Genomic DNA, 22,986 nt, shown 5'->3' on the forward strand with positions numbered 1-22,986 from the left:
GCCAAGGTAGGGCCATGGGGTCAGATTTGATTTTTAAAATGTTTTCCAAGTATAAGCGATCAGGAAATGAAAATATTCTCAAACAAATTTGAGGGTTTTAGCTATGTTTGGCAAGATACTAACTACAATGTCAGTATAAATAAGTTTGGGAGAGAACTATAGGTATCATTGTTCTGTTCCAGTTTTTGGTTTTCAATGATCCAAGAAAAAAAGAAATCAAAATACATAAGAGAAAAAAAACAAACAAACAAAACAAAAAAAATCTCTATCACATTAAGGCTATAATGGAGCAGTTATGGAGGTAGTAAGTTTCTGGGTTTCTTCAAAATAATACCCTTGATGCAAAAATACTATTTAGCCATTAAAGTTATTACATTCTTCTGTATCTATTAATATGGATATATTTACTGAGTGAAACAGAAGCATACACACAATAGTATCCTACAAAGCCATTTTTGTGAAATAGTGTGTGTCTGTGTGTAGGCACATCAACATGTTAATGATGCCTATGTCAGTATCATGAGATTTAAAATCATTTCTACTTTCTTTACACTGTGTAAGAGGTTTGTCATTAATATTACTTACAATAGCAAGTAATCTTTTTAACAATATGAAGAAAACAACTTTTCATTTTGGAAAAAAATAATCTTTCCCAATTGGTGACAATTCTGTAGCAAAGTAATGGCCAGCTGGTACCAGCCAAGATCAGAGAAAATGAGCCTCTAGGGGGATTTACTGCCTTTTTACAGGGCAGATTCTGGGGGCAACCACTATAGCAGAGAATTCCCTTCTCATCAAGGGACTTTTGGAAAGAGATTATAGGAGTGATAATCCCAATTTATCCTCTATCTAGACACATCATTTAGTCTTCTGTCTTTACTGCACTGTGAGCTTCTCAGGGTCTGGGAAAGTACTTTCCAACATTTTCCTGTCTCCAAAGCCCAGCTTAGACATGTAATAAGCAATTAATTTGTACAATGTGAGTGTAGTAAATTGCCATGCTTTATTTGCTTCTGCACTATAAAAGAGGCTTTGGGGAATTCCCTGATCAAAAACTGCTCATAGGGGACACCTGGGTGGCTCAGGGGTTAAGTGTCTGGCTTCAGCTCAGGGCGTAATCCTGGAGTCCCGGGATCAAGTCCCACATTGGGCTCCCTGCATGGAGCCTGCTTCTCCCTCTGCCTATGTCTCTGCCTCTCTCCCTCTTTCTCTGTGTCTCATGGATAAATAAATAAAATCTTTTTAAAAAAACTGCTCCTAGGATTATGCCTGACACACTGTAGATACTACTCCCAGCAAAAGGACCCATTAACTGAATTCAGACATTTGTCCTATTGTCTATATTTATTTTTACAAATGAAATATTTTTTTGGTTCACATATTTTTTCATCTACATATTTACGAGACTAGTTTTATAGTAATATAGCCATACTGGAATTTGTTTTATAGTAGCATTTATGTTCAAAGTCATTACAATGTACAAATACACAGTCATCTGATACAACCTAATGTTGGTGTGGATACTGTCTGAATGATTAGTTTTTTCAGTGTCCTGCCACCATGGTTACTTTGCCATCAAAGTTCCTAAGAGGGGAGCCCAGACACTGTCATCATCTGCTCAGACTAAATTCCTTGCTCAAGAAAGACCACCCCTTGCTTCTTTCTGTTCCAAACAGAAACAAATGTATAAACAAAAACTGAGCACAAATTCTCCTTTTCATATGATATATACACTAGTACAGAAGAAATAGTTGAACAAAATATTTCATCAGATGTCATAGAATTGACATGAAGTAACTGCTCTTGATTCTAACTATCCATTCATTTCTTCTCAAAAACAATGTTAGCAAATGTCACATATAGGCAACAACTAAATTTATATCATTGATTAGTATTAGTGAAAAGAGTGTCAGCAGTGTTCCTTTTTTACACTTGGCATTTAATGATTTATTGGCTCCAAATAAGTAAACCTAAAACACTAGGGAGTTTCCTTTACCTTGGCCAGATGAGAGTTGATCCATTTTGTAAAAGTACGTTTTTGTACTATCTCTTGCTCATCTAGAAGAAAAAAAATGAGTCTAGTTAGGTAACACAGTATATCATTAAGTTGCATCCTAAAAGACATTGGGTTACAAAGTCTAGAAGTAATCATATTATTTTATTTTCTAACCCATTTTGTCAATTGTTGTCTCGAAGGAAGTGTCAGTACAACTCCAATTTGACGATTCCTTTAAACATTATCAGCAAATACTTCAAATATTTCAATATTTTATCCCTGTTTGCCTTCATTCTCTTTTTCAAAGGTCACTATAGAATCATACCTCAATCAAGCTGTTTGAAAAAAGTTCACTGAGACCAGCTAAGTGCCAAGTTTTATATTATGTGCAGAGATAGACAGAAAACAAAGGGCAACATCTCCACCATGAAAAACCTAGAAGCAGAGATAGACAAGCAAGGGCTTATGTATAGTAGAGGGTTATACAGTAATGTAATAAGATAGAGTTGTGTATGTGAGGCATTAGAGGGATGTTACTCAGACTATATGACCTCCAAAGATTTCACCACTTGAAGTCCACAGCTTTGTGTAGGCAGACTGCAGGCAGTACCTGTGACTTGTTACTAATCAATAGAATATAGCAAAAATGATGGAATGTCATACCCATAAATATGTTATTTTATGTTAGATTCCATCTTAGCTGACCAGAGTGAAAGATTCTCTTTCTGGCTTTGAAGAAGCAAATAGCCATGGTGTGAACTGCCCATGGAGCCATGTGGCAGGGAAGAGAGAGCTGCCTTTAGTGAAGGGATGGTCTCGGGCCAAAAGCCAACAAGAAGCTGGGACCCTCAGTCACACAGCCACAAGGAAATTAACTCTGCTAACAATCCAAATAAGTTCGAAAGTGCATTCTTCCCTATTTTAGCCTCTGGATAAAAATGCAACCTAGCTGATATTGTGAACTTGTCTGCTTAATTACAGACTTGTGTGACACTGAACAGAGAATGCATCTAAGACTCTTGACCCACAAAAGTTTGAGGATAACAAATGAAAACTTTTTTTTTTGGGGGGGGGTACAGGGTTTTTTTTTTTTTTTTTTAGAGATGGGGGAGAAAGAGTGCGGGGCAGTGCAGAGAGAAAAGAGAGAATGTTAAGCAGGCTCCACACCCAACATGAAGTCCAACATGGGGCTCTAGGGCTCTATCTCACAACCCTGAGATCATGAAATCAAGAGTCTGTTGCTTAACCCACTGAGCTACCCAGGAAAATTGTATTAAATTGCTAAGTTTGTGGTAATTTCTTATGAAACAATAGAAAACTAGTATCAGGGGAGAAAAAGAGGTAGGGTCCAGGAAGGCTATAATTAGAGGCATAAAGATATGAAGGCCAGAGAGAAAGGGGCCCATTAAACACCTTTTAAGAAAGGGTAAGTTCTATTCATTTTACAAATATCTACCAAGCGTCAACTGTTTGTAAAACACTAGATCAGATGTTGTGAGGAATGCAGTTGAATAAGACATCATTTCAACTCCTCACCCTTTCAGGGATGGTGCTCAGATCTGTATCTCTGGAACTGATCTCTCTTGGGCTTCAGCAGAAAACATCTGACTACCTGAGAATATAAGCCCTATGAGGACAGTAACTTTGTTCCCAATATCTACAAATATGACCAAAAAAAAAAAAAATACTGTTCAGTGAAGGAATGAAGAAAATTAATAACAAAGCATTTTAATTTGGAGAGCTTTTGGATATGTCCACAGGATTTACAGAATGCTGTTACTTCTAATGTAGTTTAAGCATGTGCTTTTAAACTTTCAAGTACATACAAAAACACACCAGTATGATAATAGGCAACATTTTTAATATATCAGACACAGATTTTTTTTTCTCTTTTTGTTTTTAAATAACTTAAGAATTACATGGGATGTTTGAAGGGCTGAGTTTGAAAGAAGACTTCTGTCCACATCTTTTTGGAAAACCCAGGTAAAATCTCAAATTGAACTACAAAAGAAGCTGGAAACAGAGCCCCTCTGTGTTCCTGGAAAAAGAAAAAAGGTAGTGGAGTTGAATGAACACCTGACAATGTCCTGCCAAACTTGCTGAAAGTTGAATTCTAATAATTTTATTTGCTTTATTAATTTTTTGTATTATGTATCTTCCTTTGAATTACCTGATACATCTGACTCTAACCAAAATACTTATTTTTAGACCTTTCATGATATGAATGGCCTGTTACATTGAGGATTAGATAACAATTTACTGTAGAGAAAGAAACATAATTTATTGGAAATTAGAGAAAGTAAATTTTAAAATACTAAAATGGCATGCTTTGCTTTAAATTTTAAAAATATCACTCTATTTGGTATGTTTTTTAACCAAGGAAGGATATAAAGGGAAAAAATTAGAAATAATTTATTGAATAAAAAATGTGATTATTTTGGACCGCCTGGGTGGCTCAGCAGTTGAGTGTCTGCCTTCTGCTCAGGGTGTGATCTCAGGGTCCTAGGATGGAGTTCCTCAATGGGCTCCCTATGGGGAGCCTGCTTTTCCCTCTAGTCTCTGCTTCTCTCTGTGTCTCTTATGAATAAGTAAATAAAATCTGTTTTTAAAAATGTGATTGTTTTGGCAAATGCTAAGTGAAATAATTAGCACAAAAGCAGCTTATTGTCACCTATAATATATAAATTCTGTGCTCTAACATAATACGACCCATAATATTTTTTAAAATTATTTGCAGTATGGGAAGTGATAATGCAAATTTAACTTCTGGTTCCAGGTATATTTAATTATTTCTAGTAGTGTTCTTTCCCTAGCAAATCAAAGTAATTATTGATTTGTCAGTTTGAAATGATTCAGCAAGCAAGTACTCTGGATGAGTCTACATGTATGTAATCATCCCTTCAACAAGATTATTAACGTCTTCTTTCCCTACATAAATATACCCAGCAAAATCCACATACTATTTATTCTTTTGAACCATTCTCTTCTTTTTTTTTTCTTTTTATTCAAGTATAATTAACATACAGTGTTATATTAGTTTCAGGTATACCCAGGCACTGATATTTCTCTCTATGTCTCTGTATAGATCTCATTATATTTTAATTAAGCCAATTATTATATATCATATGTAATATATACTTATTAACTCATTTAATTCTTTAGATTTTATTTGTTTATTCATGAGAGACACAGAGAAAGGCAGAGACATAAGCAGAGGAAGAAGCAAGCTCTCCACAGGGAGCCAGATGTGGGACTGGATCCCAGGACCCTGGGATCACAAACTGAGCCACAGGCAGATGCTCAACCACTGGCACCCAGGTGCCCACTCATTTAATTCTTATAACAAATCTTCAAGCAAGAACTATTATAATGCCATTTTACAAATAAGAAAACCAAGGCACATTGAAGTTAAGCATTTTTACCAAAGCTACTTAGTAGCAGAGCCAAATGTCAGTTTTTTTTTTTTTAATTATTTATTTATTTACGATAGTCACACAGAGAGAGAGAGAGGCAGAGACACAGGCAGAGGGAGAAGCAGGCTCCATGCACCGGGAGCCCGACGTGGGATTCGATCCCAGGTCTCCAGGATCGCGCCCTGGGCCAAAGGCAGGCACCAAACCGCTGCGCCACCCAGGGATCCCCAAATGTCAGGTTTTTACATTGTTATACTGCTGTCCAAGGATAGCAGAGAAATTACTATATTAGTCATATCAAATATTAATCATATTAAAATGATAAATTCATAGTTAAATCAATTTGAGTTTGACCTTAGAATCTTTAGGTTCTATAAATAAAGTCATGTAGCAGCAGAATAATCTTAACTAATCAAGCAAACTAGATTTGATGAAATTCAGAACTTCTATATATAAAATCCAATTCTAAGTTTAAAATAGACTACACGTACAGTTAGAGTGTATGTAAAATTTTAAACATTTTGAGATTATGTATAATTTTATTAATGTTACAAGATATCAATGTTTTAAAATCTTAAATTAGCATAGTGTTAGTTGTACAAGTCATAAATTTAGGTAATAATCTATTGATATTACTTCCTGATTTTAAGTTGTTATATTTTTACTACTCCCACCTTAATGAAACAATACTGCTATTATAACAGTTTCATCTGATGGTAAATCTGAGTTTATAAGTTAGAAAGCTCATATTAGAAATTTTTTTTTAGAAAGCTCAAATTATGGGGGGTTTTTTTGGAGCATGCATTGTATATATCTAAGTTTCAAATTCTCTACATGTTTCCTTTTACAATATAGCGCAAATGCAGAGTTTATTGGATCCTAGCAATTTACTTTTTATATATCAGACATAGCCAACTGAATTCTAAGTAAATATTTTCTGATTTTACCTACTGTATTCCCAAAATAAGGAAAAATTCCTAAAATATGTCAGCAAATATTCACTTTTTTCATACAAAAATCAAAATAATTTAGTCCAAGTTTTGGTAATTAAATCTGATATCAATAGCATAATATGTTTAAATCATGGAAATAACATAAAACATGAAATGAACGTCTACCACATTGCACTAAAACAACATCCATAAAGCTGTTGATGAAGAACTGACCTTACCAACCTCCTTGATACAGGTTTATAGTTCTTGGGAATATGTAGTTCTATTTCAGAAAGCATTATTTAAGTGTATTTAACTGTTAATCTTATAGCAATCTTACACTTTTCAGAACAACAGCATGATATGGTCTTACCAAGTGTCCATATGTATGTGTGCAAACATTTCCACTTAAATTGTAAAAAGAGTAATTCATTAAGCCATTTAGCTGAACAGGCATGTTACTTGTAAACACAAAGAAATTTGTCTAAGTCACACATGTAAACTTAGGTCTCCAGTTCTGGGAATTACAGAGAACAAGAAGTTAATTGTTTCTAAATCTTATTCTCTAATTTCTATTAATGCAAACTAAAATCTATTTAGTCCTTAAGCCAGTCTGTTGGAGGCCATCCTTGGGTCTTTACTTATCCCAATCCCCCACAACAAATTCATTAGGAATTGCTGTTGGTCTAATTTCCCTAATATCTCATCAAACCAACAAGAATTTACTGAAAACACCATCATCTTTCAGATGCCTATTCATTTCTACCACTAGAATTTAAGTTTTAGATGAGATGGCATGGACCACATCTGACTTATACATCACTGTCTTATTCATTATTGCATAACAGATACTTAATAAAGAAATTAATGGATGCATTTTCTAAGGAAGAGCTGGAGACTAAAAAACTGTCCCTATTCTAAGGAACTAGTAATAAATGAAAGAGACAAGTATGTAAATAATAGCTCAAAGCAATGTGTCAGCTACTATAATTGGAGAAAGATAAGATGTTGAGGGAATATAAATACAAGAGCAAGTAATTCTCTTACAGGGTAATAGAACAGGCTGAAAGATTCAGAAAAGCTAAAAAAGGATGTGCCATTACATCAAACATCTACAGATAAGTAGAGATTTGCAGGTAGAAAACTTTTTAGGAGAAAGAGGCAGTCTTTTAAAAGCATGGTATGATATATTAAAGTGACAGTAAAAATATGTTATGAGTGGAGTATAAAGTGGAGAGGGTTTAAGAAAGGTTAACAAGGAAGTAAGCCTAGAAAATAGGTAATGATCAGGTTATTAAAGTCTTTGAATAGCATGCCATGGAGTTTGATTTCTATCTTATGAACAAAGGGGAGCCATCAACAGTTTGGATAAGCCAAAGACACGATCATATGAGACCTGAGACACAGAAATGGCAATGTAGAGGCTTAACTGAAAGAAGAAGCTGGGAGCAAGGAGGATATTTGGGAATACACGAACAGAACGCATGTTAAAAGTGATGAATTCTGTTCTGGGGACATGCCAAGAGGGACGAGGTGCAGGAGATGGCTGCAAGATAACTGTCAGAAGTAGACAGACAGGAGCTAGGAGTGCTTTCTAGACTTTTATCATAAGCAACTGCAATAATGATGCCACTAACCAAGGAAAGAAAGAGAAGCAGCAGGCTCCAAATGCACTGCATATGCATCATGAAATGTCTAGGTAAGATAAGTGCATCAGCACAAAGGTGAGGTGAGGTGGGTGCTCCACAGATAAGAACCTGTAAGGGGCTCTGACTTAAGGCCAGGTTTTGATCCACATATTACTGGGCAGAGGCAACTCAAACTCTCCTCCTCTGTAAACTTGAATCTTGTTTTCCTTCTAAAGGCACTGGGTATTATTTGTAACTGATGAATTATGGAAAGCTACATCTGAAACTAATGATGTACTATATGTTGGCTAATTGAATTTATTTTTTTAAGATTTTATTTATTTATTCATGAGAGACAGAGAGACACAGAGAGGCACAGACTAATTGAATTTAAATTAAAAAAAAAAAAAAAATTAAAAGGCCAGACTGTGTGAAGAAGAAAAGAAACTAGTTGTGGAAATTAAATCCTTCACCCTGAGGTCTCCATCACTGGTTCTGTTTCAAAGGTAGTTGGTCCGACAGACCTCAGGAGTTAGAAGCTGTTAGGCCTTAAAAGAGGCCTACATAGGAAGGCTGTTTAGTACAAGTATGGCCCTGGATAATGTTGTTATAACAAATAATTTCAATATTCCAAGGCACTATCCCTCTTTAGAAACAAGTGAAAGATGAAGGGAGCTGGCTCTGACATTCAGTTTCTCTATTTCTTTGTCAGTTTTCTTCATGATGAGTCATAGTAACAGTGACTTGCTGATTTTGCACTATACTTTGTCCCAAGTAACTTATACATATACCCGCAAGCAAAGAGGCCATAGTAAAAAGTGGCCTGGGTTATTTTGGGCCTTTGCAATCAATCATGAAAATTTTGCTGTCTACAAACATACTAGTTAGCTGTATTTTCATTTTACCATATATAATATGTAAAACTGAGAAAGCATGAGGGTGGGGGAGGGGCAAAGGAAGAGGGACGACTACCCAGTGAGCAGGGAGCCCCAAGACTCAGAGCTCATTCCTCAGGGCTTGATCCTGAGACCCCAGGATCATGACCTGAGCCAAAGCAGATGCTTAACCAATTGAGCCCTACCCAGGAGCCCCCTAACAGATGGTATTTTTAAAAATACTAACGATATTGAAGTTGGCATATTTCAATACATTTAACAAATCGTCTATAAGAACTTATTTCTGAGAGAGGATTTCATAAATGGATATGCACATAAAGATGTATATTTTGAACAGAGTCATGAACAATCATGAAGATCAAAATACTGAACTCCTGGATGTATCCATCCTTAATCAATGTCATGTCAATATAAAAACAACCAACAAGGAAGACTGTTTAAACAGGTAATTAAAATTGTTAAGTCTGAAATTGCTGTCTTTTACAAAAATATTAGTGTATCATACATTGATACATTGATAGCTTGTAATAGGTTATGATCAACTTTTTGTTTTTTTGCAGATTATCATTTTATTCTTTAGGTGCTTTAATAACAATGATGGCTTAAATAAAAGTCTTATAGATTTGAGTTACCTGAAATATATAAATGCTAATTTAAAATAAAAAATTTAAGTCATAATTTCCTAACTATATCTAATAAAGTTTTTTTCATTATTTCTGATGCAGATAAATTCCCCTCAGTAAAAAGTTGGAAAGAAATTTTATTTTATTTATTTATTTATTTATTTATTTAGGGAAGAAATTTTATTTATTTATTTATTTATTTATGTATTTATTTATTTATGATAGTCACATAGAGAGAGAGAGAGAGAGAGGCAGAGACACAGGCAGAGGGAGAAGCAGGCTCCATGCACCGGGAGCCTGACGTGGGATTCGATCCCAGGTCTCCAGGATCGCGCCCTGGGCCAAAGGCAGGCGCCAAACCGCTGCGCCACCCAGGGATCCCTGGAAAGAAATTTTAAAGTAGAAAGTAGATTGAGCTTTTTGGCGCAATAAATGACATGGCTACGAAGGAAAAGACAACAAAAACAGAGTGACAATGAAATCACTAATGTATTAGTTAATGCAATGTACTAACTAAATAACAGCCCGAATAAGATGGCCTCAATCAAATTACTGGTTTTGGGATTAGAATTTTATGGTCCCAATTGTAGATCTACAATTGCTAAAATCATCACTAACTCTGTCATACATAGGTAGAGTTTATGGTATGTTGGCTATTTCTTCTTCTTCTTCTTTTTTTAAGATTTTATTTATTTATTAATGAGAGACAGAGAGAGGCAGAGACACAGACAGAGCTCCGGAGAAGCAGGCTCCATGCAGGGAGCCTGACATGGGACTGAATCCCGGGTCTCCAGGACAAGACCCTGGGCTGAAGGTGGCGCTAAACTGCTGAGCCATCTGGGTCCGCCCAATGTTGGCTATTTCAACATAATGAAATAGAGTTTATAATTACCCAATGTTTAGATTTGTAAGTTAAACATAAATGAAAACAAAATGTACAAAACCAGGCTGTGCCTAATTACAAAATATGTACACAAATTCCTTTTATCCTGAGCATCAAACCCTTTGCAATCTGATTTCACTGCCTCCTATCAACACCTAGAGTGGAGGGATGCCTGGGTGGCTCAGAGGTTGACGGTCTGCCTTTGGCTCAGGGTGTGATCCCGGAGTCCCGCGATGGAGTCCCACATTAGAGGCTCCTTGAAGGGAGCCTGCTTCTCCCTCTGCCTGTGTCTCTGCTTCTCTCTCTCTCTTTCTGTCTCTCATGAATAAATAAATGAAATATTAAAAAAAAAAAAAAGCAACACCTAGAGTGGATTTCCCCACCCATTGAATCTAGATTGGCTTTGAGATTGCTTTGACCAATAATGTGGCTGATATGATTTTATATGACTTCTGAGGCTGGGACTTGAGAAACCTTAAGGGTCCATTTTGGTTTCTTAGAGCTCTACCCTGAGACCACACACAAGGAAGTTGATCTAGCTTCCTAGAGGGAAAAAGTCACGTTGAAGAGAACTGAAGTACCCCAAGTGACAGCCAGCACCAATTGCCAGACATCCAAGTCAGTGGACCTACTAGTCCTACTAATCCTCTAGCTGAATGCATCCATGTAAATGAGCTCAGGCAAGCCAACAGAGGAAACACCCAGCCCACCCACAAGAACATGAGAAATCGTAATGTGTTACTGCTTTAAGCCACTAAATTTCGGTGGTAGCTTAGCAAAGACTAAATGAAACAGAAACTGCTACTGGGAATATAGTGCTTCATTAGCAAAAATCTAAAACATGTGGTATTGGCTCTGGGACCAGATGGGAAGGAGGCTGGAAGGACACAGAGACTGTTAGTAGAGACTGAAAGGACAGCAGCCCACCGCCATCAGAGATTGGAAGGAGAGCCACATATATTTTATCTATTACATATTCTGTATGCAGTAACTTGAACTTGTGTATTTGGCTAGAGAGGTTTCCCTGCAGAAATCTGAAAGCATCAACTGCCTTTCTATGAGGAACTGGAGGAGAGAAAGATGAACCAAAGAAGGCACTTTTTGGTTCCTGTGTTAGATTAGAAAATATGATGCTTTGTCATTCCCAGTATTTCCTGAAAAAAATATTTGCAAAGTAGAAAGTAGCTTCAGGTTAACAATAAAGCAACAGTGTTGACTATAAGACCCACTGTTAAGAACTCAGAAAGATTTAAGGTAGTGCCTACTTGACCTTTTCAGCTAGACAAACCAGCTTCTAAAAACGTTAAGGGCACTGCCCATAGCAGCCTTACATGTAGTCCAAAATTTTTTTAAATTTTGGATTTGAGGGGCGCCTTGGTGCCTCAGTTGGTTAAGCATTGGTCTCTTGATTTCATCTCAGGTCACGAGCTCAGGGTCATGAGATCGAGCCTCACAATGGGTCCATTCTCAGTGAGGAGTCTCCTTGAGATTCTCTCCCTCACCTTCTGTCCCTCCTCCTGCTTGTGTATGAACATTCTCTCTCTCTCTCTCTCAAAAATAAATAAATAAATAAATCTTTAATAAAAAAAATAAATTTTGGGTTTGAGAGGCACAGTGTGAACTCCAAGCAGATTTTCAGGAAGTCACCAATCTATAAAAGACTATTTATTTGAGAGAGACAGAGACAGAGACAGAGAGATTGAGAGTGAGCAAGCTGGGGGAGGGAAAGGAATAAGCAGACTCCATGCTGAGCTCAGAGCTCAATGTGGGGCTCAACCTCATGACCCTGAGATAATGACCGGAGCCAAAATCGAGTCAGATGCTCAACCAACTGATCCACTCAGGTGTCTCAAGTCAACAAATCTGTTAAGCAAAAACACCACCACCTTGCACTAAAGGGACAGGACAGTTCAAAATGAAGACAATACTTGGGAACCACAACTTTATATGACTAGGAAGAAGGGTAAGAAGACTATCAGCCATAAACATGAACTACTTCTTAGCAAAAAAACAGGGAATGTCACTGGCCCCCTGATTAAAGAGACTAGCCACATGTCCCTAGCTGGATTTCAAAATTTCAGACCATGACTGTTATCTCTTTTCCATTCTTTGTACAGAGACATCTACTGCAATGGTCCTGGCCCCTGGTCTCATCATTGCATATTGGATGAATAGGGTGTAGCCCCTTCTCTTTTTAGTTATAGGCCTGGGGATTGAGAAGAATTATACTTGAGGAGTCTCATTTGTATGTGGACCAGATGCAGATCACATAACACTGGATTTGGAGCTTGTTGACATTAATGGATGAGATTTTCAAACTCTTGAGAGGAAGTGAATGTATTTTGATGTAAAAGAATATAAATAATAGTGACAAAAGGACAGATTTTAAACTGTGGCCACAAAATTCTCTGGTCCCAATATGCATCCTCTTTTCCAAGGTGACTTTGTTCTTTCTCTCATCAAAGGGTAGAATTGATTTCTCCTCTCCTTGAATATGATCTTGTATTATCCTTGCTTTGATCAATAACACAGCAGAAATGACTTTATGCCATCTGATTCTAGGCCTTAAGAAGTCTTGTACTTTCTGTTTTAGCTGTCTTATATTTCTGTCTTAAAACTAGCATGTAGGGGATCCCTGGGTGGCGCAGCGGTTTAGCGCCTGCCTTTGGCCCAGGGCGCGATCCTGGAGACTCGGGATCGAATCCCACGTCGGGCTCCCGGTGCATGGAGCCTGCTTCTCCCTCTGCCTGTGTCTCTGCCTCTCTCTCTCTCTCTCTCTCTCTCTCTCTCTGTGTGTGTGACTATCATAAATAAATAAAAATTAAAAAAAAAAAGAATATAAAAAAATAAAATAAAAAATAAAACTAGCATGTAAAGAAAGCAGTCTATATGGGAGGACAAGAGTCCATGTGGAGAAATGAGCCAGAGCCAACTGCCAGACACATGGGTGAGGTCATTTTGGACCTTATTCAGCCAACCCTGCAGATAAACTCATCCCAGATGAAACCAAAAAATTGAGACCTAAGGATTCAAGATTGATACATCTCTTATCTCTTCTCTCTGACACTCCCATACATTCATGATTACAAATTCCTCAAGGCAAGAACTCTCCCCATCATTATATACATAGAGACTAAATCACTGCCTAGCACATTGTCTTATATATATGTCCTTAGGAAATAAGGACATCCATATTTAACTGTGAACTAGTAAACCAATCCATAAATCCATAAAATGATTATCTTTAAGTTTGGTGTGGTTTGTTACACAGGTGATGGCTAACTAAAACGAACACATTTAATTGTATGACAAACACACAAGTAATCTTCCTTTTCCTTCCCCATCACTCTGTCTTCTACAATAGGTTTCTCAGCATACTTGGTTGGGTCCACTTCCTGGGCCTTTGATGCTCTGATCAGATAAGTAAAGTAGAAAAGAGTGATAAGGAACAAGGACACCCAAAGTTATTCTCCATATGATTAAGCATAGATTAACTGGGGAGGATGGAAGAGAAGATCAATAGCTATCAGAGGAGTGAGTTTGAGGAAAAAGATGAGAAAAGAAAATTTCTAGGGAGCTTTGCCTCTGTTGAGTGCCCTGACCATTGCTTCAATTTTTTTAAGTATCAGTAATTATTTAGTGCTCCTAAGAGTTTTGGAATTGGAATCATATTTCTTTTATATGAAACCAATGACCAGATATAAAAGCTCTGTTTCATTAAAGTTACTTTTTTCAAAATTTAGTAACATCTTACTATGAATCTGAGTTCTTTTCTAACCTTATTTTTTAAAATATTTTATTTATTTATTCATGGAGACACACACACACACAAAGAGAGAGAGAGAGAGAGGCAGAGACAGATACAGTGAGAAGCAGGCTCCATGCAGGGAGCCTGATGTGGAACTCTATCCTGGGTCTCCAGGATCAGGCCCTGAGCTGAAGTCAGCACTAAACTGCTAAGCCACCGGGGCTGCCCTCATTTATTTAAACAAATACTATCACACCCCTCCTATGAGCTGACACCCTACTCTGACCCGCTATGGACACAATCTGAGAGGATGATGTGGCTCCTTACACTCCAGTAGGGAGAACAGGAATCAAAAAGAAGCATACCACAGCCCAGGTTCTGTGCATGCAACATAAAGGACAGTAAGATGGAATATGTGAGTGGATTAAAAAAAAAAAGTCCACAGTATGAAATGGAAGGCAACTTGAACAGTACAAATAGTGAAAGCCAACCCCTACCACTTGCTCATAGGATCTGGGTGGAAAATGCTGCTTCTACAACTAAATTTTTTTTCTAATAAATTACAAATAAAAGTCACATGATAAATAAAAAGTGAGAACAGCTAATCTCCTTGATGAAAGATTCCTTCTAATTAGGGCAGAAACCTTTAGAAAAGTTTCAAGCTGGTACTGGATGAACTTGCTACAACATAGCTCCCTAATTGTACAAAGTGGTACATCTCCTGATTTTGCAAGAAAATTACCACAACTTTGAAATCTTTTCCTGTTGTGAGTGCTTAGCAATATGAGTGCAGCAGAAGGAAACCAGGTATTAGAAAATGTTGTAAAATACCATCTTCATACAACCATTTTATTTTAACATTAAATTGTACTTCAACACTAGTATTTTAATCAATCAAAATACAGTGTTTTATTTTGGGTAAGGAGAGAGAGCAGAGAACAGTTGATCACAGTGTTCATATATTCTATTTTTGATATTTAGAGTACACTTTTTAAAAACATATATAGTTCTTTCATATAAATATGACTTTTTCTTAGCTAGAACCTCAATTTCAGTTGTTTTTGTTTTTTCTCACTAAATTATGCCCTTTGTCTTAAGTAGGTTTATGATTACAATCCCACATTTGGGGACTTTGTATGTCAAATTACTGCTAATATTATTTCTTATTTTCAACCTGTGATCTAAATTTTCTTTTTCCCCCTCTTCATTATTTTTATCAAGATCCAAACACAAATATAATAATTTGACACGATTTCACTTCTATTTTATACTGCACATCCTCTTCAGAAGTAAAGAGAGGTACAATTTTAACAGTGAAATTGCAATTTGAAATGGAGGCAAAATAATAAAAGCTGAAAACAGTAAAACTGAAAAATAAGATCAAATCACCAAATTTGAGAAGGAGATGCCACAAATTCCAATCTCAAACATATTCAATCCTGGATCATAACATTAAGTTAGCCACTTGGAAAACCTACATTCAGTGTTCAGTCACAAACAGAGCACCAGACTGTATGTAGTTTTTGGTTGCTTTAGGACTGGAGTGACAGCAGTGACCTTTGTCATAAAAGAAAATTCACTGGATAATAGAACCTGTGACCACTGTGCCAGTTGCAGAGGCTTCCACATGAGACAACAGCTGATGAGTGTTTTAAGCTTTAAAACAATAGTAACATCCATCATCTATTTAGAAAATATCATGTGGCAGGCATAATGTTATGTACATTCATTGTACATATTATCTAATTTAAACTTTGCAACAACCCTAAGAGGAAATATCACCCGACCTGTATTTTGCCTGTAAAAAAGACTTGTCTAAGGTGATACAGTCACTAAGAGGCAGAGCATGGTTCTGTGTCTCTCCAAAGCTGTGGCTTCAATCACTTCACTCTACTTGCACATCTCAATTGCCCATTGGGGTTTCCAGAATATTTTTATTTATGTCATCTGATTGTTAACCAAACCCTAGAGATACTATCCTCAACTCACAGATGAAACCACCATTTCAGAAATAAATTGTCTCAGCAAATGAGTGTTAAAGCCAAATTAAGAAGTCTGACTCCTTGCTTTCTGCACCATATTAGCAACTAACTGACCAGAATCTAGCCAATAGACAGAGCACCTCCAATCCAAGTCATGACTGTTCCACCATCTTTTTGAACTACAAGCTAAAAGGACTTCTCTCAGGAGACACCTTAATGTCTTCAGTTCTCCAACCTTTTCCATCTCTTTATTCTCCATCTCTATATTTGTATCTGTCTTAGTATTATCATGTGTCACAGGTCAGGCCAACAGGGAAACCATAGCTAGAAGAAATTTTGTCAGCAGGAAAGTTTTTTGGGTATGTGCTCTCAGAAACAACATTTTTAAGGCTGTGAGGGAAGCAGCATTGGGCAGAGAGAGATGTTGAACAGAGATGCAATTATGTCTCTGAAGCTGGGATCTCTTTCTTTTTTTTTTTTTTCTTTTCTTTTTTTTCTTTTTTGCTGGGATCTCTTTCAAAGTAGTCCTAAATTGAGGCAAGGAGCTGCGACTTTGTCCCCAGGCATTGGCCACTCACTGGATATGAACTGCATTGGAGAGGGGCATGTCTAGGATGAGGCAAATCTCTTGGGCAGATGACATATCTTGGGGAGGGGCTCAGGGTATGGACCTCCTACCGGCTACACTCTGGGTGGCTGAAGAAATGAGAGCCCCAAGACTAAAGGGCAGGACTTTTGCTGTACCCTATAAGTTGTGCTACATCTGACATAAAGAGGATAGCATAAAGAAAACGGCAGTGTCATACCTCTGATAAGATAGTCAATTACACAGGTTCTCCAAATCATCCAGATGATTTAGTCCTACCAGTTTGAATGCTTTCTCACTAATTTATGTGCTTTCTCAATCCAACCAACAAAGCTTGGTTCTGCCTTTCTGCCCTCTGGGCCTTCCTACCTGAGGTAACTTTCTACTTCTCCAACCAGACAATTCCAGCAACCACTGGCTAGTCCTGCCCTCTGTCTGGCCTCCATATTATAGTCCATCCTGTCAGATTCTTTCCATGTAGGGGATTCTGTTCTTTCAATTACTAAACATCATCAACCAGGAGCCTAGGCAAATAAGAAACAGAGAGTGTCCAACACTTCTCCAAATGTGTTTTCTTTCACCAATGTTCTAAGAAAATGTTTTAACTTGAATGTTTCGGGGTGTGACTTATCATTTCCCAGTTTTCCACATACCCATTACTCTATTTTCTTAGATGAGCTGCTTCTCCAATCACCTGAAAGTAACTGAGTTTAAGACATCTAGAAAAAAGGAAGACTTGCCCTCCATATATGCATAGGTAGGAAGTGAAGTAAAGAAGGCAGTATGATAAGAAGCCTTAGGAAGAGGTAACCAGCAGAATAAAGACTCTCCCAATTTAAAAAGAAGCTATTATAATTTTTAATATAACTATTCTAATTATATCCTTAGGGAAAGAAAATATAATATATAAAATATATAGATTACATCATATATAATAATGTATAATATGTAATATCTTACATTAATATTACTTATATGATATTGTATAGCTGTTTTAATTATATCCTCGAGAAAAGTAGAAGAGGTTTTCTGTTCTCCACTACCTCCCAGTATTTTAAATTAGTACAAATGTTTAAGTACATTATTTCAACTGAATTATTCCATGGAAACTCAGAACAATCAGGACTGGTTAAACATTACTTGTAATTATGTGAAGATTTAAATAAAGGAAACATATAGCTTGATAAGTATATATAAAATATAAGATTTTGGTGTTTTTTATATAACCAAACACCAGATTCCAAATCTCAATCAGCTATAAGAATGCATGGTACCTTTTATATAAAACTTTGGAAATCACCAGAGTCTAGGTTAAGAACAAACTTGTTGCTAACAGGATATTCCATGCACCCAAACAGTAGCATAAGATGTGCTATTGTTTCTACATTGTTTCTTAGTAAGAAAAATGTCTCAGCTACCTAATTATGTTTAGAGGTCTCATCACTGGAAATAAAAATTGCGTGACTCCAGAAGCAAACTAGAATGCATCTGAGTACCGTTTTCTATCTAAACATAGTGGTAAGGGATCCCTGGGTGGCGCAGCGGTTTGGCGCCTGCCTTTGGCCCAGGGCGCGATCCTGGAGACCCGGGATCGAATCCCACGTCGGGCTCCCAGTGCATGGAGCCTGCTTCTCCCTCTGCCTGTGTCTCTGCCTCTCTCTCTCTCTGTGACTATCATAAAAAATAAATTAAAAAAAAAAATTAAAAAAAAAATAAATAAATAAACATAGTGGTAAGGTGTTGAAATTCTGAGTCATCCTCACACTTTATAAAAATCTGAAAACAACAAAATATAATATGAAATTATTTCATTACATTCAGATAAAAATGAAATAGTAAATGTATTTTAAAAATGAGAATTTAAAGGTGCCTGAGTGGTTCAGTGGATTAAGCTTCTGCCTTACTCTTGGGTAATGATCTCAGGTTCCTGGGATCAAGTCCTGCATTGGGCTCCCTGTTCAGTGGGGGAGCCCCCTTTCCCTCTACCCCTCCCCACTGCTTGTGTGCTCTCTCTCGCTCTCTCTCAAATAAATAAAATCTATACATAGATAAAATCTATAATTTAATAAAGAAAAATTAGAAGTTAAAAGCAATAATACTGGAAGTGAAAAGAAAATTAAGTCATTAACAGACTGACAAATTCTTGACCAAAGATTCAGGTTTCAAGAGTAGTCTTCTTCATTAGTTGGAGGAAGATATTTAGTTCTGTCATAAATGGCAGACATTAATGTAATAATATCTTAAGTTTTAGAAGCCATTTCTTTAAAACACCTGAATATCAATCATCTAAATTTCTATGCTAAAATTTGGCTTTTATCTTATCTTAGCATTCCTAGCAAATTTTCACTGTCCAGGATTACACTGTAAATACTAGTTTTAGGTTTTCCATGAACCAGAATTATTCATTTCACTTCCAATAGTGTTCAAGTCAGATAAAATAGGAAAAAAATTTCAACTTAGAGCAGTTTTAAAATCTATTTTATACAATCTCAATGTTTTTGTACCAAGGATTCAGACTGAAATTATGTGAAAAAAAAGTACAAATGCTCACGTACACATACACACTACATGCACACAGATAGACACATAGACAACAATACCAAAAGTACCTTTTATCGCACCAGGAGTCTTGGAGTTTGTTTTTATCATATTCCACATATTATAGTAACTTTTGGAATTTGTCCTAATTCAATCAGTATCTAAATCAAACACAGCTTTCACCAAAGGAACTTCCAACTCGGCTAGCAACATTCTCCCTAAAAGTATCCCTATAGCAACGCCTCTATAAAAGCATATTATTCTCTCATTCTTTAGCCTTACCCCCTGCTTACTGACCAAATGCACCACTCTCCAATGCCAGCATTTCTACAAAGACAGTTTTTCTATTGATTTATAAAAAGTGCTTCAGCAGCATTTTCAGGGGAAAGAATAACTCTTTTTTCTGTGTATACCTAGGAATTCAGCAATATTATGTTAAAGTCCTAAAAACATACAAGGGTTTGTTTTGTCTTGTTTTGGGGTTGAAAAGAAATCACTCAAATTTTTTAAAGTCCCAAATTATAACCTTAGATGTATATGTATATGTAAAGTTTTTAGAATTTGGGATAGAAATTAAATGAATCCTTTGTAGACCTGTATTACAATGACATTTAATTTCTCATATTTATTTTTATACAAGATACAATCTTACTTATTTCTAGTTTGTTCTTTGAACTTGCTGGAATGTTATATAAATATCTAATATTGTGACACACAAGTTAAAAATTATAATTACCTCATTAGAGACATGCATAATTATAGCGAGTTACCAAGGGAATCATACTGCCATATATATAGTTTGTGTCTGTGTATGTGTGTGTATATAAACAATATTAGAGAGTTTTTACATTATTTAAATACATAAAATATCAGTTAAAGAAAAAGCCATACAAAAGAAAAACTAATATAGGTGCAAGAATCCACAAAGAATATTTAAAAAGTTCCATGTTATGCTTCCTAAAACAATTTAGGACTAGATCTCTAAATTAAAAATATTTACAGATTTGTGGGTCTCTCCACCTAGAATACAGTAATTTCTTAACCTGGAAATTCAAGGTAAAATAGAAATTGGTTGTAGCCATATTCATTCCTATTAAAATGACACCATAACAAAATTAGGAATGGAAATTGTGGGACGCCTGGGTAGGTCAGCAGTTTAGTGCCAGCCTTCGGCCTGGGGTGTGATCCCAGAGTCCCAGGATGGAGTCCTAAGTCGGACTCCCTGCATGGAGCCTGCTTCTCCCTCTGCCTGTGTCTCTTCTCTGCCTCTCTCTGTGTCATAAATAAATAAATAAATAAATAAATAAATAAATAAATAAATAAATAAGGAATGGAAATTGTTTTCATTTCTCTGTCCCACTTAGAATTTGGGAGAGAAATTAAATCTTAAGGGATGTTTTTTGTGATGTCAAATTTGATTATAAACTGTGTTTATAAAGAATGGTAGCTATTACCATGACTTACAGAAAATAACAACAAAATTACTGCTTAGTAGAGGCAGAAATGGAATGATTACTTTCCTCAGAAGTAAATGTTTGACTCTGGGATGGTAACAGTCCTCACTTGGAATCCCCAGAATCATCATTTACTATGAGACTCAGCCATTTTATACCTCAGTTGACTCTTTTGTAAAAGGGAGATGCAAAAAACACAATCTCCACAAAATCACTGTAAAACTTAAATATTTTACATAACTGTTTTGTCCCCACATGGCATTTATTCATCAATAAGTGTTTATTATATTTATTTTTGCTCATTAATTTAAATATGATAGCAACAGTTTGTGTTAAGCAAAAAGAACTGATCATTGATTTTTTTTATTTTATTACTAGAATATGCATTTAACAAAGGCAGGAAAATTAAGAAATTTCTATAAGTCAGAAGAAACTTGATATTTATTTACATGTTCTATCTTCACCTGTTTCCAAACACTAAGAATCAGAGCTTCATGTAAAGTTTAAGACATTCCAGCATATGTTTATTGAACAAATCTGTGCCATTAGGTTTATCTTGACACATTTAGAATAAAGTAGGAATAAATAATCCTACAGCCTTGAGATCAGGGTTTATCACTTCCCCTATAAGGAAGGGATTGTCCTCCAGTATGGCAAGTGTTGTAATGAAAAGTCAGCGGAAGGTATGGACTGAACAGTATTCTTTTGTGTTTACTGGCACTATTTTTTAATCCTTTACTAGATGGGGAGTATGTCCCTTCTCACCCAATCTCAAAATATTTAACACTGAATTTTCCAATTATAATTTTTGAAATTCTCACTTGTATTCACTCAAGACCCAGAAAAAAGTAAAAAGTCACTAAACTCATCACTTTAAATTTTCTACCTATTCAGAATCTTCTTTGCTGGAAGAAAGAAATTTTAAAAAGCTCTTTTAAAAAAGGGCATTATTTCTAAGAAACATGGAAGAAAAGAAGACAGAAATTATTTACAAAGGATTTACAAATAGGCTTTCTTATTTTTTTTCAAATTTCTCATTTCAGCCTTATTCTATTTGTTAAGCAGCTATTAATGGCTAAGGGCAAGGAAATGTGGGGATGAAAAGTTAAAGAGGGTTTGTAGTCCTTAAGGAGGACCAAATTTCTTAACTGGCTTTAAGAAAGATTTACATACAAATTACATGCAAGGTAGATTGGATATACTGATGATTTGGGGGGAAGTGTGGAAAAAAAAGAAGATGCAGATCCTAAACCTCGACTCTTTGTAAACTTAGTCCCCTCACATCCCTGAAGAATATTTTTTTTCCTCTGCAACAGTACAGCTGTGTGTGTGTGTGTGTGTGTGTGTGTGTGTGTGTGTTAGGGGAAGAAGCAAATATAATAGCCTCAGTTTGATTTTACTGCTCCCAAAGTTTGAACCTGTGGTCCATGAGGGAACTCAGAGTGAAGCATCTCATCTTGTTGATATAAGAGAGAAAGGCCAACAAAGAAGGTCTTGGGCAGGAAGATGTTGGCTTGTTTACCAATAAAATGTTCTCTCTTCTCAGAAGCTAGAGCATGAACCAGCATGACCTTCGCTTTTATTTTCAGTCCTGTAAGGGCAATATTGTTTCTCTTCAGGAAGAGACAATAAAGAAAAAAAATCTGGCTTAAAAAATAGCAACAACAAAGAAGTGTGATAGGAAGGAATTGCAAAGATAGCAAAGGAAGATACAAGGGCAGTAAAATGTATATTTAGAGGCAATTTTAGTCCAATCCACCACCTTCCTGGTAAAATAGCACTTTTGGCAAAAAATCTCAAATACGGTATTCTAGGATAAGGTTTAGTAGAATTATCAAGAATGTGGCTGCCAAATGGCCATCAGGCAGGAAGAAAAACCACAGGTTCACTTTCAGCAAGGTGTCTTTATGGGATTATTCCGCAGAGAGCTTGGCTTGACTCAAATATTAATTTTACAAACAAATGCAGTTATAAGAGTGACTCTCACCATTTAGAATATAATGTCAGGGGTAGAAAAACAATCCATAAACTCAATTTTTTTGTGGCCTGTAAAATATCCTTTGGTTTCTTACATACTATTTTAAATATTAACTAAATCATGCTAACACTTCAACAATGAAACATACATATTTTCCTTTTCACAATAATACAAGATTGTACATTCTTTTGTTTTCCTAACCTCCTTAACTCATAATTTCCTTAAATTTCTGATTTCTTTAAATTTTCTTTAGAAAGGTCTTTATCAGTGGATTGTTCTACAAGTCTATAATGAAGTATATATATAATAGACTATTCTGATGCTTCTAT

The 22,986-nt window shown here is 36.0% G+C and overlaps 1 protein-coding gene across 13 annotated transcripts in view; it reads right to left on the reverse strand.

The window, feature by feature from the left end:
• SYNE1 (spectrin repeat containing nuclear envelope protein 1) overlaps positions 1-22,986 on the reverse strand; it is a 448,999-nt gene that overhangs the window by 361,823 nt on the left and 64,190 nt on the right. For all 13 annotated transcript variants that reach the window (XM_077897071.1, XM_077897049.1, XM_077897055.1 and 10 more), the window contains exon 3: positions 1,997-2,058. In XM_077897071.1, coding sequence (XP_077753197.1) covers positions 1,997-2,058 — 62 coding nt within the window. The remainder of the gene's footprint in view (positions 1-1,996; positions 2,059-22,986) is intronic.

The sequence above is a fragment of the Canis aureus genome, chromosome 1 (assembly GCF_053574225.1).
Source record: "Canis aureus isolate CA01 chromosome 1, VMU_Caureus_v.1.0, whole genome shotgun sequence".
NCBI lineage: Eukaryota > Metazoa > Chordata > Mammalia > Carnivora > Canidae > Canis > Canis aureus.